The 17,316-nt window shown below is 40.6% G+C and overlaps 1 protein-coding gene across 1 annotated transcript in view; it reads left to right on the top strand.

The window, feature by feature from the left end:
• LOC140942068 (uncharacterized) overlaps positions 1-17,316 on the top strand; it is a 64,797-nt gene that overhangs the window by 32,605 nt on the left and 14,876 nt on the right. Inside the window, exons 24-30 of the mRNA XM_073391048.1 lie at positions 1,015-1,184; positions 1,505-1,642; positions 2,569-2,635; positions 8,247-8,346; positions 10,864-10,971; positions 13,042-13,117; positions 16,257-16,346. Of these exons, the coding sequence (XP_073247149.1) occupies positions 1,015-1,184; positions 1,505-1,642; positions 2,569-2,635; positions 8,247-8,346; positions 10,864-10,971; positions 13,042-13,117; positions 16,257-16,346 (749 nt within the window). The remainder of the gene's footprint in view (positions 1-1,014; positions 1,185-1,504; positions 1,643-2,568; positions 2,636-8,246; positions 8,347-10,863; positions 10,972-13,041; positions 13,118-16,256; positions 16,347-17,316) is intronic.

The raw sequence follows: 17,316 nt of genomic DNA, 5'->3' as shown, positions 1-17,316 counted from the left end.
ATAACCGCCAGTAGAGCTAGGCGAAATAATTGGAAAAAATAGCTAAACTTAACATAACAAGGTTAAGAATCCCACCTAGACAAAGTGTATCTTTGAGAACGGTGGAACGTTGTCATCTTAAAGAAATTCGGCGCTCATTTGTTTAGTAGCCTGTCTTTGTTATTCGTGATACCATTCTTTCAGGGAGAAATTTTTAGGGAGTCAAGTGGCCTGTAGCATCCTTTTACCAGAAGAGTCGAGTGGGAACCAGGAGAGTGTTTTTAATGAAAATGAAAACTTTTAGGCCTTTTGAGTTTCCCAAAAATGTTACACTGAATTCAGAACGTCACAATTTAGAAAGCCAAAAATGGCGAACTCTTATAGCCGTGTTAAAAGAAGAATTTCGTTAGTGAACTGGATGGACTTCGAACACTGACAGAATCACACTAACTGACTACAATTTAATGAAGTTTCTGAAGTTTTTTTTTTATTAAAAGCCTACTTCCCATTAAGGATTTGTTAATTGGGGTAAAAGCTGCGTTCATGCGCATGTTTCCATTGTGTCATAAGAACAATAGAGACTCTGGAATAGGCCCTTATGAACAAGTTAGGAAAAATCCGTCTATCAATTTTCGCGACTTTGCGAAGCCGCCTATATCGTTGCTGGCTTAAAACGTATCACTTTCAAATTTGACAATTTTACCAATTTTAAGGTGCTCTTTTCATTGAAGTCTACGGATTTTCCCCAACTTCTTCATGTAAAAATTGAAAAAACCGTCGAAGGGTCTATTCTTACGCTCCCTTGTGGATGAGCTTAGTCATTAAAAAGTTTAATCAAAAGTGTTGTTTGAAAAGGCTCTTGTAAATATATGTTAACAAAAAAATATTGAAAATTAAAGGTAGTCAACTTCAGGCTTGCCACCTAACGAAATCTAGTGAAAATCCCTATGCTGCCAGAGTCTGCCATGAACTTGTCACTGGAGATGAGGAAGGTTCGGAAATCAGTCGTTGACGGTAGTAATTTGTTGTTAACAGAATGTGTGGATGCTCTTGGAATGGAAAATGGTGACATCAAAGACATGCAAATTACAGCAAGCTCCTCTAGAACAGCTGATTTACCTCAATTTGGGCGTCTAAATAACGGAAAGTACTGGTGCCCTGAAAAAGCGAATAAAAACGAATATTTGCAAGTTGATTTTGGACAGGCAAGTAAAACAGAAGAATTAAACATGGGTTAAAATAAACATCCAATTAAAAACAAGTTTAAAAATTATGCTTGCGAAATCATTTATACTAATTCAAAAACGTCCTTGACTCAAGAGCCGACAATAACAGTAACTGTTTTTTTTTTTGAACAAGTAGGAGTGGTTTATGAAGATCATAACCCTTTCCCGTATTAACTTTCATTCTTCAAATTTACCTTAGTTTTAAGAAATATTCAGCACAGTTCTAAGCTTACCAATTTCTTTCTTTCCTTTTAAAAATTTACTCGATTACTAATATTTTTTATTTAATTATGGGTTAGATTAAGAGAGTCAACAAAATCTTGATTCAAGGCCGCGGTAACTGGTATAACTGGGTGACTGGGTTCTACGTGTACTACAGTGACGATGGCCGCCGGTGGACTGGGTTCTCTGCAAGTGGAGATAAAAACCATTCAAATGTATGTAGACACAGGTCATAACCTAACATGTGTTTGCTTTAAAGTACCTCCTTCACACTCAGGAAAGATCCAGAATCCAATTATGAGTAAAAATTGACGACGAGATTTATATGAGATATATAACAATTATTCAACGCAGTGGAGGTGGCTAGTATTGGATATTTACCGAGGCCACCTACACTGAGGTGAATAATTGTTTTAGTATATACTAAAACAGTGAGATAATTGAGCACAAAATGATGATTTTTAACTCATTTACTGTTGCCAACGATTACAATTTTGGCGCGCGATGACCGAACGGCCGCGGTCGTCGCTTTTTCTTAGCGACAAATAAACCTTTTGAAGGCGTTTGTTTAGCTCTTGCGGGGAACTTTCTTCAAAAGGAGTTGTGAATTCTGTTTGTGTTTAAAATAATTCTGTAAAAAAGATTATTAAATTTAGTTTTAAGCTTATGAACAAGTCAACTAAATAAAGTAACGCAAGACTTAAGCTTAATTTGCATTTGTAAACAAAGAACTTTTTCACCGGTTTTATCGATAACTATTCAAATCAAAAAGACAAAGCTTTACCTGTTAAAACTTCCAAACCGAACTTCGTCACCTTCTTCATGTATTTCGGAAATAGCTTGCTTGATTAGTTGGGAAATTTCTTGATTTGTTAACCTACGCGAGTTTGGCGTCGCTCGCTCGGAGGAACTGGAGGTGAATCAGTGAATAGTACACGATATTCACTGATTGAGTAGCCAATCAGAGCGCGCAAAAAACACTATCCACTGTTTTAGTATATACTAAATACAACTTCCTCACTATGGGTAGAGCCTTCACAAAGTAGCAGTTTGTTCAAAGAATTACCTCATTTTATCGCTGTCATTGTCTTTTCTTGAATACCAAACACAAAAAAAGAAATTGTTGTCGTTTATTTTCTAGTCTGTTTGTTACCTTGGAAAATGCAGCGAGATTCATGAAACTCAGTGCAAAGACCTCTGGGGAGCAAGTAAGTAAATGGACTGTTTCTCTGTCAAGTGACTCTACTGAAATACCTCTATCTTGAACATGATAATTCTAGCCGTATCTTAACATCCCTGAATGATTTCACGGTTAAGAGGCCTTTATCAACTCATATCTACAGTGTAATAATAACCGTAAAATAAGTATATCCATATTTACACGCTATCTTATTAGTCAAAAAACCTATGCAAACAACGGTAAACCCACTCAAAAAATCCATATGGTTATATATCCTGGGTTGTATTTAACAATTATTCCTTGAAATATCGAGGTAAATATTCCTAAAGCTACTATTCACCACTCTATTAATGAGTCCCTAAGGGTCATTGACATAAAAAGGGGAAAGCCACAGAAAATATTTACATGCCGAGGAGAGAGGCATGGACAACTGAGGGTAACAATGATTACTCCTCCCCCTACTCCTGCAGGGCTTGTGAAACTAAAGAAGGAAGAACACAGATTCTCCTTTCATCTATTTATTTTTGTATTTAATTATATTATATTAATCACTATAATCTGGCAAAATTTGGGTGGCAGGGAAGGTAGGGCCTAGCCCCCTAGGGTAGTGGTGTCCCTAGGAGGACCCCCTAGAGTAGCGGTGTCTCTAGAGGTAACCCTACATTAGAGTGTAACATAGGGTGGACCAGAAGAGGGGTGCCCTGTTTAGGGATAGCTAGCAGTGTTTTGTTGAGGAGTTCTTATGTAGCACTCATAACAGTCAGAAAACTAGCGCCCCAGTACCTTGATTAACCGGGCAGGAATCCCTGCAGCAGCTGCAGTAGTTGCAGTGCCAATATGGAAGCTATGCGAGAAATAATGTCGAGGTTGTATGCCGCATTACTGTAGGGACATCACGTAGTGCATGAGTAAGAGAAGTTCGGGTGAGCCACTTGCCACTAGTAAAGGTGAACAGGGGGCCTGCTGATGGTGGTTGGCATTGTAACACATAGTCTTTCATAGCCATAACAGCACAGATGGAGGTAGCGGACCTTGCAAGGGTTAGGGTGCAAAGATTGCGGAAGGGATCTGTTTTGGACCATTTAATCAAGACTAGCATGTAGCTGGGAGATTCAATGTTAGGGATAAAGGGTAAACGGTTTTGGCTAAATGAGAGTAATTTCAGATGTGGGGAGAAGGGGTGCAGAGGGGCTAATTAACCCTTGCATAAGGCAGAAGGAAACGAAATGGTTTTGACCGACACTATAAGAATGTTTGCTAGCTGGAGCAAGGGACGCACCAAGTAGAAATAAACAGAAGCTGTTAAATTGATGTCGCTGATGGAGGGATGATGCAGGGGAGGGTGAGGCATTGGGTGCCAGGTGACAGAAGCGGTCCATCTGAAAATGGGACAAAGAATCAGCTATTGAATTATCTAGCCCAGCGATGTGTCTAGCAGTAAAGGAAAAGTTGTGTTTTAAGGTAAGAATCGTAATAGCTCGAACAAGGTCTATGATGCAGTTTGACTTGGAGCGTTTGGAGTTGATGATGAAGACAACTGGCAAGTTGTCGCACCACATACAAATATATTTGCCTGACCAGGAAGGGCCCCAGAGGTAGCAGGCAATGTAAATTGCAAACAGTTCCTGCCAATATACCCATTGTGGGGTTAAGGAGGTGTTGAGGCAGCTGGGTAGCCTGAAGGTCAATATGGGCGGTAGGGGACAGCTTATAATTAGAAAGGTATTCAATTGCGGCTTCAGGTGGAATGGCTTGAGCAGCTAGTCTTTGACTGGGTGGGTCCCGAGCTTGAGGAGTCAGGGTGGTCCTTTCCTGGGTGGGCTGCAGTACATCCAGGCTTATTGCATTGGTGAGTGTAGGGGTAGGGGGTGCGGGCGCACGGAACCCCTTTGTTGAAGTTGAAGTAGAGGTCACCACGTTTGGGGCCTGAAGAGTCTGTAGACCTGGGGGAAAGGGGTCAGGAATCGGTTACATGATCCGAGCTGCAGCAGGCCTTACAAAGCATGGCTTTTGGGATGCCGGTAAGGGTGTCTGGGTACAACTGAACATCCCTTTGACCCCTGTTAATGGAAAGGTTGTGAGACGCGCTTCGGCGAAATTCCATATCATACAAATAGTGTCATACCGGGGAACTTTCGGGCTGACTCACGTATCAGTTGCTGATAGGCGAAGAAGTCCTCCCTCCGGGATGGGTAAGAGGAGAGGAGTACGGACGAGTAAATGGCAAAGGCGTCGAGCCATCGGTCGATCCCAGTAATTTCAGGGCGCTTAGCCTGGGATGGGAGGGGTATAGTAAGGCCCTCAATGCGGCGATGCAGCTGTTGGAGAGATGGGTGGCGATAGAAGGGACTCTGTAGTTGGTGTGCAGGAAAGCTGCGTCTTCCGGTGTGCCGAGATTCAAGTCTTGCTGCAAGGAGGACAACGAAAAATCCAGAGAGGTCGGAATCTGTTGTTGTCCGCCATTGCGGACATGTGGGAGAGAGGGATCTGGTACGAGGTTAGGAACGCCTGGTAAATGTTGCTGAGCGTGCTCGCGGAGTTTAAGGTTGCCAGTTTTTGCTCCACGATAGAGGCAATCATGGAGGCCAACTGCTGATCCGGCATGGTCGCTCGGCCGGTAGGTGGCGATGTGGAGTCCTGAGAATTGTTCGCTTGGAGGCGAACGGTGAGGTTCTGCCGTGGCCCTGATTCGGTACCACGTGGCGCTGGGACAAAAGTAAACGTAATGTTTCGGTCGGCATTCCTGCCTACTGCGTCGTTTGTACTACATCAGCAGAGTTTGCACGAACGTTTGAACCGTAGTGCGTTGGCTGCTTCGAGATTTACGTCGGCATGATACGTGCACGTAGAGGAAAAATACAATCTTAAGGACTGCGAGTCTAGGCACTTGCTTGAAGAACAAGGCTGAAATGTGGCTGACTAATGGTATGAGGGGTTTACATAAGGCGAGATTGGTGAGAATCATGTGATGTTGTGGAAAATTACTGGAAGCTTTGGCAACCACTTTAACATTGTAAAAGTGAAATTACTTAGCTAAACAATGAAATAAACTACTGCACGAGCCTTGATTGCAAGGGTGAGGAGAGTAGAGTACAAGGGACAAGTGATGAAAGAACTAGTACTCCCTTAGGGCTCTTTGATCATGTTTATGTTTAATTTTTATTGATTTCTTTGCTTTTTTACATAGGGACTGGGTATTTTGCGAGTTATGAAGTTGCGAGTTGCGAGTTGCGAGTTGCGAGTTGCGAGTTGCGAGTTGCGAGTTGCAAGTTGCTAGTTGCGAGTTTCGAGTTGCTAGTTAATAGTTGCGAGTTGCGAGTTGCAAGGTGCAGTCTGTCTCTTCAGTCAATTTAAAGGGTAGGGTAGTTAAATCCGTTTGGAAAATTTGTTGATTCATAAAAGTAACTTCTTTTGACTACGGGAACAAAGCGCTGTCGAACGACCACGTACTTGGTTCAACTAGTTAAAAAGTTAAAAAACAGACCCTTTCTCTGGTTGGGTGTCAGACGTATGACATTCAGCATTAGAGAGATGAAGCATCGTGTTTACGGCATACGGCAAACGTGAGATTCAATCTGAGAAATTTTCAAGATGTGAAATTATCAGATAAATATTAACAGCTACTTCTTATGGATAGAATTTGCGTGAATCTTCCGATTTTCATGTAATTATAATGAACAGTAAAAGACAAGTAAGGGGAAATTTCGATACGTGGTACAAATTCACGCGATGCTTAATCTCTCTTCTCTCTCGGCAAGGGAATGGTAAATGCTGACTTCGCGTTAAATCCAGTGACCGTTAAGAAATCGAACGTCTATGCACTAAACTGGATATACCCGAAAATGTTAATAACCGTTTTTTCTTTCAATTGCTAAAACCTCTCAATTATCCACTCTACCACCTGCGCCTGTTGCATTTTCTGTCGTATAATTTATCCAATTGCAAGGGCAGCGTGGTCGAATAGTTAGAGCGCAGGGCTTGCAATTCCGAGGCTCCGAGTTCTAGTCCCGCTCTGACCGCTAGCTGGATTTATTCACGGTAGTCCCGAGTTCAAATCCTCGGCCACGCTTGTAAATAGCCAGCTGGTTTGCCCTCGGCCAGTTTGGATTATTAACCCTGTTAAGTCCAATTTGAATTATTTGTTTCAGATGATTTGCTCGGCCCCACTAGAATTAGTGCTACAAATACTGCCGAGGATAAATAACAGAATTATTTACTTTTGTCCGGCTTGCGCCACCGTTATACTTAATTAGCAATTACTGTGACAGTGTGTGTGTTACGACTCTTTGGTCTCAACCAAACTGTTAAGATTGGAATCCATTATTCCATATTTGAACTACAATAGTGATGACACTGCTCTTCAGAGAATAACAAGAACATTTATTAGCGTTTAGTAAAAGAAAAACAAATATTGTCTTACTAAGAATATTGAAAAAATAGGGAATCTCGTATAGGCTAGCAAGGATAACAGAAAAAAAACGATAGAAAGTATCGTATAAAAAATCCTCAAAAATATCTCCTCCGTTGGTGTTCGCTACTTTATTAAGTGTTCTCGCAGCGGCTGTGTTGGAGGATTAAAATAATAAAAAATATTTCCATAAATCGGAGCGATTTTCAACCTCAAAAAAAATTGATACTCAAACAATTGAGATTTGGTGGGTCATTACCAATTAGCGAGACAAGAAAATGTCAGCGAATATTGTTTCTCAGTGAGTGAATCATTTTAGCAAGCACATTGATACTCTAACAATTGAGATTTGGTTGGTCATTACCAGTTAGCGAGACAAGAAAATGTCAGCGAGTATTGTTTCTCAGTGAGTGAATCACTTTATCAAGCACATTTTAAGTTGTATCAATAGTATAAAAACAACAACAACGAAGAATCGTAACAAAAATTACTAAAAGAGTGTTCGTTAAAGCAGAAATGACTAAACGTCGCGCAAATAAAGGAGTCTAGTCCTTATGCGCTCACTAAATCCACGCGTACGGAGATCGTATTTAAAAGCCACGACATTTATTTAACGTCCCATTGTCGGCTGAACGTTGTGGACTAGGAGTACTCGTTACTTAGCTCGGATAACCGGCAAGCTATTTCTCATTTCAGTTCTTCTGTTTTCAAAATTCTTAAACTTACTGTCTGAAAACGGTTTCAGGCCCAGGGAGGTCGGACCAAGGGCGTGATCGTTCGATAGCGTTTTATTTAGTTATTTAGTCGCAAGATGTACCTTTTAATTTCTTTAGATTGACTGAATAGACAGACTGAAGGTTGTGCTCGACAATTTTCCGGTACTCGCAACTCGCAACATGCAACCCGCAACTCGCAACTTAAGAACTCGCAACTAGCAACTCGCACCTCGCAACTCGCAACATGCAACTCACAACTAGCGACTCCCATCTTATCTTGCAACTCGCAACTCCACGACTCACATATATTCTACGCACACCCATAATATATGAGCCCATATACCATGATGACTAAGCCAACCAAAATTCTAGAATTCCATGATTCAGTATTAGTTTTTTTAAGTAATGTCTAAAAACTCGGTTAACAAGGGAAGAAAAGCTGGGGGGGGGGGGGGGGGGTGGGAGGGAGTTGCTTTAAGGATAGTACACTAACATTTTTATCATATTGTCTCAAGCCGCAAGAAACGCCGACAAAAGTTGTTATGATAAACTGAACACTGAGGCTGCTGGTTACGGTACATGTGATCCAGCTACAAATACATCGTGTGCTGCAAGGTAAAAAAAGCGTAGTATAAGAAGATTGAGGGAGGCTGGTATCAGCGGATTATATTCTTCACGATAGTTCTCCTTATTATACGAGAGCTGCAATCGGCTCTTTTTAGTAAGACAGTCAACTGGGACGCACACAACGTTGCTGATGAGGTGATATTCGGTAACGAAATATAAAAAAGTGTCAAATGTTTTTTAAAACACAGAAACGTTTCGGGTTTATGACCCTTCTTCAGTATGCGAAAAAACCGTTGTACAGTAGAACGCACATACTATATAGACATAAAAATGGTCGAACTGCGCGGGCGTTTAATAGCGCGCGCAAGATGTATGTACAAATAAAACTGAAAGTGATATTCAGTCCTTTCGGCTGAACGGCGCCTAGTTGAAAAATCAATCGCATCTCACGTTGCTTTCGTTTAATATTAGTACCACTGCATAACACCACGCCACGCCACGCCACGCACTTGGACATCAGAAATACTATGGCGAGTGGAGTTGAAATGTTGGGGGACAGGAAACCAAGGAGTGTTGTTACGTGTACTTCTTAGATGTTCGCTGAAACATTTCGCAATTACACGCGCGCACGCTCCGATAATTTGTATGTCTCAATGGTTTTGCTTAGTATTGTGCAACGGTTTTTTTGCACACTGAAGAAGGGTCATATACCCGAAACGTTTCTGTTTTTTTTAAAAAATATTTGACACTTTTTTAATTTTTTGTTTTTACCGAATATCACCTTATCAGCTTTTGGAGCACAAGTGTCACACATACCTGACGATTTTTCCGCAAACAACGTATGGGGCGTCTGCGATTTAGTGCGCAATATCGTGTTCGAATCCTGCAGAGTCGCAAGAACATATGTCGGCTTTTTTGACTGGCTAGGTTCTTGCTCAGTTTGTGATTAGTACGAGTTGAATTAAGTGTTGACAGGCCAAACACGACTAACAGCTCGTGACAAGATAGCCTGCAAAAACAACCTTTTCTCCTCGCTCCTCGCCGCTTGGTACGTTTCGCCAGGAGAGACGTCTGATGACGTAAAATCTGTCCGGAATCTGGTCAGGTGCTCTGATTGATCGACGTAGTAGTTGTATTGTTTTAGCTATTGATTACTAATGACAGACAAAAGACAAAAAGCCACAAGATGTAAACGTGATGAATCTTTAACAAAACAATCAATATCAGAGAGGAATATATATTCTTTCTTTCTAGAAGAAGCATTTTCGAATTTGCTGGAGCTCGTTCGCAGATGAACGATTAATTTTATAAACATTGACTTACTTCATCAGTATGGAATTTCTCTCGCTGAGGCACAGACGTCTCTCCTGGCGAAGCGCCCTAGCGGCGAGGAGCGAGAAGAAACGGCTGTATTCGCAGGCTAACTACAACAAGAGTTTGAGCTAGTGATAGTGGAAAACGTGAAGCTTGAACAACAGAGCTTTTTGTTGCTCTCTTTTTGCGTAGATTATACAGTGCATGGAGTATTCTGCACTTTGACTAAGTAAATCTTATTTTTGCCGCATTGAGTCTCACATTTAGAGGTTATAAGTAGTTAGTTCCTGTGCTTTAGGTTTGGGCAGATGTTTTCTGACAGGATTTGATCACAAATGCAGTTTACCATTAAATGATTTTCTTTTACCTCAGCTTAAGCCTTAAGCTTTATTATTGCTGCTAAATAACCTTAGTTTCTTTGGATTTCTCCGAAATGTCTGGACCTGAATAGCTACATGTGCCGTGTCTGCACCTGTTGTTGTTTTGAAGCTAGAACTGTCGGCTAGATAGCAGCCATTGCAGAATACGCGGAAGTGCATCTGCAGCGATTGGAAGATGCTGAAAAATCATTCGGCAAATTTACAAGCAATCGCAAATTCTGGCCTTGAAGGAATCTTTTTGTTCACAAGAAGGCTTTCAAGTTGGAACTGCTCTTTCATTGTTTAATGTAAACGATCCTTGCCAACTCCCTGCTGTGATTTTTGACGTCACTGCGCCCAACCGTCACGCCCACGTAAGAATAGGCCAATCGTGAGGCGGATAAGAAACCCGTAAGAAACCTTCCTATCAGAAACGCTCACATATGTCCTTGCGACTCTGCCTGCCAGGTTATTGGAACGAGCTTAATATGTGCACTAATTCGCAGACGGACTATACAGATGGTTTAGACAATGCGTGGGCCGGCTGCAACGCAACCTAAAACAACGCTTAGGGACAGAATGAACCAAGTAGAGTCATATAAATTCTATTTTTTCTTTTCATTGTGTTTTGAACCATGAAGCTGCTTTATTGTATAGGGCTTATTCCTTTATCACTCATTTAATTCAGTTACTGTTTTTATTATCAAGCCATTTTTAGAAATTGCCACTCTTGGTACACTAAGACTTATGTCATCGAAAGAGGGGACGAAATTATTCTTAGAGACAGATTGCGTTTTCTTGTTAAAATCGACATGCTTCATTTAATTGTGGTAGCTTTTCATATCAAAATTGACCGTGAGTAATCTTTCCTCATCGGTTTTTTTCTTCACAGTAACGTTTTATGCGGTCAGCTACAATGTCAAGACAGTGGAAGTTCCCCGGTGGTTGATTATGGATGGAGCTACACCAAGATTACTCTGGACAACGGGAAACAGTGCAGGTTTGTTCTCATAGTAGAGAGTATCCAAAACCATTATATCAAAGAAAATATTCTGGTAAAGAAAAAAAAAAGAAGGATGTTGCTACACAGCGGGAGATAAGACTTGCCGCGTCAATGGTCGCCGTATCCTTTGTATCTTATTGAGTTAATGTGTTGTCCTTTCAGTTGATCTGTAGCTTGTGTAGTCGCGGACAATTCTTATTATATGCGCATGCCTTCTACTTACTTATAATGTACTCTACCAAAAAAGGCGTTTGTGATTTTTTGATGATGAGTGCATAAATAGCTATAAATAGCCTCTGGCTTTAGTCAGGTGACTTTTTTTGTCGCGAAAATACGTTCAAATCTGCTGCTCCACCACGGTCGAATGTGTATTGATTTCACGAGATTTCATTTACCATTTAAGTGGAAACATAGCTAAACATCGACAAGGATGTAAAACTATATTTTGTAGTCTGTCCATAGTAACTTCAGCATCAAAGTACTTTACATATAGCTTTCACAAATTGGTCATTTTTACTGTCACTTACTAGAATACATATATTAACGATAGTGAAAGAAGACACTATTCAGATAATATAATCATTGCAATGCTGTTTTTAATTTTTTTTAAACTTTTATCCCGTTTCTCGTTATTCTGTAGCCTGTTAGTCATTACAGTGTTTCTCGGTTTAGTAATACCGGCCCGTTCTTGCATTTTTGTTTGTTTTGTTCTTTTCTGTTGTTATTGTTATTGTTGTTGTTGTTTTTTTTAATCTTCACTTGACTTTATTTGAAAGAGCGCCAGTGATAAAAGATTATTGCTCCGGTAACATAGATCTCGACCTGGTGTTCATAGTATACTTAGCACTGGAAATATGTCGCAAAAAAAAACAACAACAACAACAACAACAATAAATTGCTTGAACTAAACTTTTCACGGCCGTACCCTATGTTTCCGTAAGGTGGTCTAGATCGAGCAGTCACCATTACCAGCGGTTTTTTAAAAAAAAGGTTTAAAGGCTTGTAAGTGCACTTAACTTATCCAGCTAGTTTACAGGCACTCCACTCAAATACTTAGAAACAAATACAATGTAATTAAAATACAACATAACAGGATTAAAAACCACAACTGGCAGGAGGCAACCAGTTGGCTATTTACCAGCGTGGCCAAAGATTTGCAGCAAGTGGTCGAAGCGGGACTCGAACCCGGGATCGCCGGATTGCGAGTCCGATGCGCTAACAACTCGGCCACGCTGCCTCCTTACCGGCTATCTTAGTTTAAAATCAGTACCGAGTCTAGCCCAGGTATGAGTATTATATCTCCTCAGCGGGTAGGGGACGGTTTGGCAGTTTGGGAGGTGCAGTTGAAATCAAGTTGGCTATTTTACGATAAGCGCTCGCGATCTTACGAAAAAACAGGGGACTGTGAATAATCTATGCTTGAACATAATGCATACGCTCTTAACTCTTACAACGGGTATCAAAATTTATCCTATATAAAAGTGTCGTCTGGTAATTTCAGAGAGCGAGGAGACCACAACATGCAATGAAGAGATTGTTTGTTGAAGTACTTCAGCTAAAAAACGAGTGAAAAAATACCGTGGCTTACTCTGCTCGCCATTTTTCACACTCCACGAATGAACCGGCGCAAATGAAAAAAAAGAAGACGTATGCGCAGCAGTCGTTCACGGCTTTAGCAAGCCGAGGACGACGTTTTAGTCCATTTATTATACGATCGCTTTCACGTCTAAGGTTAAGCCGCGGCTTGGATAAGCCCAGCCCAAAACTTCTTGGCAAGGATAAGCTGTGGCTTGAGCTGGCCGTGGCTTGAATAAGCCGTGACCGCATATTTTGTACCATTTATACGGAGTGTTCGCGTCGTATATAGTGTAAGCCGCAGCTTGTGCACGGCCGTTAAAGTGTGTAACGGAGCTTCAAAAATTTACCAAGGAAAAGAAAACCGAACGTCTAATCCTTTAGGTTTGAACTAAATTATATTAAATATAGCTTGAAAAAAGAAGATTGTATAAGTACTTTCCTCTCAGCTTAACAAGTTCCTCATCGCTCTTTTTTTTTTTTTTTCAACAGTGGTGCGGCTCTAAAATCGGTAGATGATGCCGGTCTTGGAATGGTTAGGGAAGGAACAAAATGTGGAACCAACAAGGTTAAGTCCAAGTCAAAATTATAGGTTCTGAGCAGGTGTAACGTCAACTGATAAGATATATGGGAAGCACCTAACTAAATGCTTTTTTTTATATCTTAACAGAAACATACTCAGTATAGGGTTTAGGTGCCAGATGCATCATTCCGTCGGTCGTAACAACAAACCTTTGACGTTCAGCCCGGCCCAGACCATCCTCGGAGACCCAGGGGCAGTCAGTCGGGTCGGGAGAAAAGGCGGGACCAAAGTTTTCAAGTACGGGCGAAAGAGCCCCTGGGTACCGACTCTCACCGGACTATTTCCAAAAAATTCAAGCGGATGCCGGCTCCTGATTGGGCACACAAAATGGTTTGTATTATTGTGCCCAATCGGCGAACAGTTTCTCCTGAGTTCTTCCTCAATTTGCCCCGAGAATTTTCTGTTTTTGACGGATCACAATGTATCGTAAATAATGGGAAGTTTAAGATGCGGCGGCGACCAGAAAGTCAAAAAACCAAAAGTTTCACAAGGCAAAACAATAACTTTGCACGTGCATCACGCTTTTTTGTACATTTCATTGCCGTCAACTACACGACTACTCGTGAAAATGCCGAATTTCGAGTTTTGCGAAGGACGTAAACAAGCAATGACAAAATTCATTCTCTTCATGAACTTGGATATGGTTAATAGAAATTCAGCTCCAGAAGAGTTCGCTTGCATTTGACAAAGTAAGCGAGTTGGAATAATCATTATAGAGACTGAAAAAATGTGAAATCACTCCTCCATGCGACGTTTTCGTGGCTGTCAGCCGTCGTGGTGTCTTTAAAAAACTCCCTAATATTAAATTTACGCAAGACGTGACCGAGACAAGCGTGAATACCTCTTGTAAGCTCAAGCTTGTAGTTTTGGAAAAGCATCGTTAGTTTTGGGCAGACAATATTTTGAAATCAGATGGGGATTTTATATCAAACTGAAAGTCTCCTGACTGCGTTCATTTCTTTGGTGCATGAGCCATACAAGCTTTGATCGAGACAATAGCCGTCGTGTACAAACTCACGAAAGGAACTCAGGAAAAACTGTTCGCCGATTGGGCACAAAAATACAAAGCATTTTTTGTTCCCAATCAGGAGCCGGCATCCGCTTGAATTTTTGGAAATAGTTCGGTGAGAGTCGGTACCCAGGGGCTCTTTTGCCCGTACTTGCAAACTTTCGTCCCGCCTTTTCCGACCCGACTGACTGCCCCTGGGTCTCCGAGAATGGGCCCAGACACACTTTTCTGCATTTTAACGCCACGTTTTATGCAGCTCGAGTCAGCTGTCTTCTCCTTGAAAATCTCCTGTTATAAAGCAGAAGAAACTGTTTAATTCATATTTTTCACAAAGACCATACAAAATGCACCTTGTTTATTCCCCAAATTTTGCATAACCATTGTTTCTAATTTCTCCTGGGTATTAAAGGGACAGTGTCCCGATTATGCGCACGCGCGAGCGTCATCTGTTTTTTCCTCAAAAGACAATAGAACTGTCAAATTGACTCGACAAGATTTCCTTCCGGACCGCACCGCCGACAGAGATTTGTTGTTTATATTCTCAAGTAATATTTTAGACTTTCGAAGAAGTCTTTCGTCTTATATAAAAATTTGGCTCGCGGTTCGAAGACTCATCGCGATTTTATCGCTAGCCGGGCCGCCTCGCGACCCGAAAATCTCGTTCCGCTCGCTTTAAAAACATATTTTCTAATTTGAAACTCGTGTCAGAGGTCAATCGCTCCAAGTCCAGTAATATCTGCCTGATTTGCTCGCGTTCTAGCCTCAAACGTTTGAAAGACATAAATAAAAATGCAATCTCAACGCCATGAATCATCACAAAGATTAGTCACGAATGATATTATGATTCATGTCACTAGTTTTTCAAAACGTGTAGCGCCTGTTTGTTCGATTTTGTCGGCCGTAAGCAGATTCATTTAAAAGTTTACTAACGCGTCGTTGCAAAACATTCTGCTTCACGAAGCTCCCCTCCACAAGATCTCCTCAGTCACATCAATGTCTCAACGGTTTCTTTCTTAGAGTCTTTATTGTTGCTGTTTCATTTCTGCGTATTCCTTTCACAATTATCTGAGCTTGTATGGAAGCTAGCAGAAGAAATAAGCCTTCAATCGGCATCCAAGTGCTTCCAATCTTTTGGTCCTCCGGCCAACGGCAATAAAAGTAACGCCAAAAAATCCAGATTTTGCCCAAATAAAAACTTAACAGGAACAAATTATCATTGATCTATAATCCTGAGAAGTTTTAGTGTCGTATTGAACCCGGCCAAGCGCGATGCAAACGGATTTTTCAAGATTCTCTTACTCTCCTCGCATCTTTTGATTTCGCGACATCCTGCCCAAAAATCAAAGTTTGGTGCATGCGCAGTAACGGGATACTGTTCCTTTAAAGTCGTCTCAATGGAAATCAAAGACAGATAGTAGTTATGCAAATTATTGGTGTGTTAGTGTGTGTCTGTGTGGGTTTTTTTTTGGGGGGGGGGGGGAGGGGGTAAAACAAGGTGTATTATGGTCTATGTGAAAACGATAGATTCTTTTATGATAATTCTCAAACTCATTAATAATTCAAAATACAAGGGAAATTAATGTTTAATAAGTGTTTGGAAATCAGATGAAAAACTGCTCATTTTTGCATCCTTAATTTCTCCTTCTAAAATCATTTTGGTTGAGAAGTAATACCAAGCATTTGACAAAGCGTTTCATCACCAGATGAAACACCTCAAAGTTCGTTAAAAATACTCCGCTGCGCGTCGTATTTTCAACTCTGTTCTCAGTGTTTCATCTGGTGTTGAAAAACTGCGTCTCATGCTTGATATATCACAGTTGAAATATTTAGGTGTCGTGGCCATTAATGATGAATCATTGTGAGAAAATTCCAATTTTTTTGCCGGTCGAATCAAATCGATGACGGCAGAAACATAATCAATGTCGAGCGAAGGTGTTGGTCAGTTTACAAAGTTACCATTCAGCGAATGATCTGATTATTTAACTACTTGTAGTACCGATATGTATATAGTTACGTTAAAACTGACGGGGTTAACGCAACACTATCCCGAGGCTATTTCATTGGAAGACAAATTGAATTACTTTTAATTGTTTTTTTTAATTGCAACTATCTTAGATGTGTGTTAATTATAAATGCCAGTCATATAGTGAGCTGAACATTGGCAAGTGTCCATTAGTGGGTAACAAAGAGTGCGGAGGTAGAGGGGTAAGTAGATGGTGAAATAGTAAAACAATAGAGTTAAACTTTATGTTCGCGAGCAATAGATATGTTTTGAACTCGACTTAGAATCATTATAATTTTAGCCTAAGCCGCTAAGCAAGGGTTAAAATGGGCTATAAGAAGGCTGGGCTCAAAACATATTTATGCCCAAGAACATAAACACTATTACTATTTTTATCACTAAAAAAAATAATGAGAAAATAATGACTTGAAAAACTGAGAACATGACAGTCTGAATCAAATAATCACGTGAGCATTTAAGTACATGTTGAATGGCTTTGTGTTTGCCCGAAACTGGCAAAAAATTACAATATCGTGTTTAACTAACAGTCTGGCATAATCAGTTTGGTTGAACTGGGTGCGTTTGGTTTGAAGCCGCCAAAGTTACTTAAACTTCGTCGCCGACTATTGAGCAACTACAGGCGTTGTTTACATCGGAAGCTTCCTTTTGAAGATTTTCCTTTAGATGAGGAGATCAAGAATTTGCAAATTGCTTGCTGTTTCCTGTGATTTCAGTCATAATTTAAGCTTTGAAAATGGTAGCGTGATTTCTTTGACAAACGATACAAAAAAATGGCGCGAACAATGCAATGGCTTATCGATTTTGATTGGCTGCTTACATCGCATGACTTTTTGACCCTCTACTTTCATTAGTTTATTTCAGCGTTTATTTAGGCCCCCAAATTTTCCATTTTAGCCAGAAAAATGCACCACATACTCGACAAAGTGATAATAATGAAACTGGTTATTGCAAAAAACCTCGGCATTGCTGTAAGGTAAGGACCTATTTTGACAAATCATTCAGTAAAATTGTGTCCCGCTTCCAACTGATATATTTGTCAAGGGTCCTAACCTACTTATACACTAGACGATACATCTGTTTGGTACATCAAAGACCATTGTTGAACCTATAGGGAATTATCAAACGAATATGTTAATGGTAAAACTAAGTAAG

This window comes from Porites lutea, chromosome 6, assembly GCF_958299795.1.
Source record: "Porites lutea chromosome 6, jaPorLute2.1, whole genome shotgun sequence".
NCBI classification, from domain to species: Eukaryota; Metazoa; Cnidaria; class Anthozoa; order Scleractinia; family Poritidae; genus Porites; species Porites lutea.
This window is presented reverse-complemented; position numbering and strand designations above follow the sequence as displayed.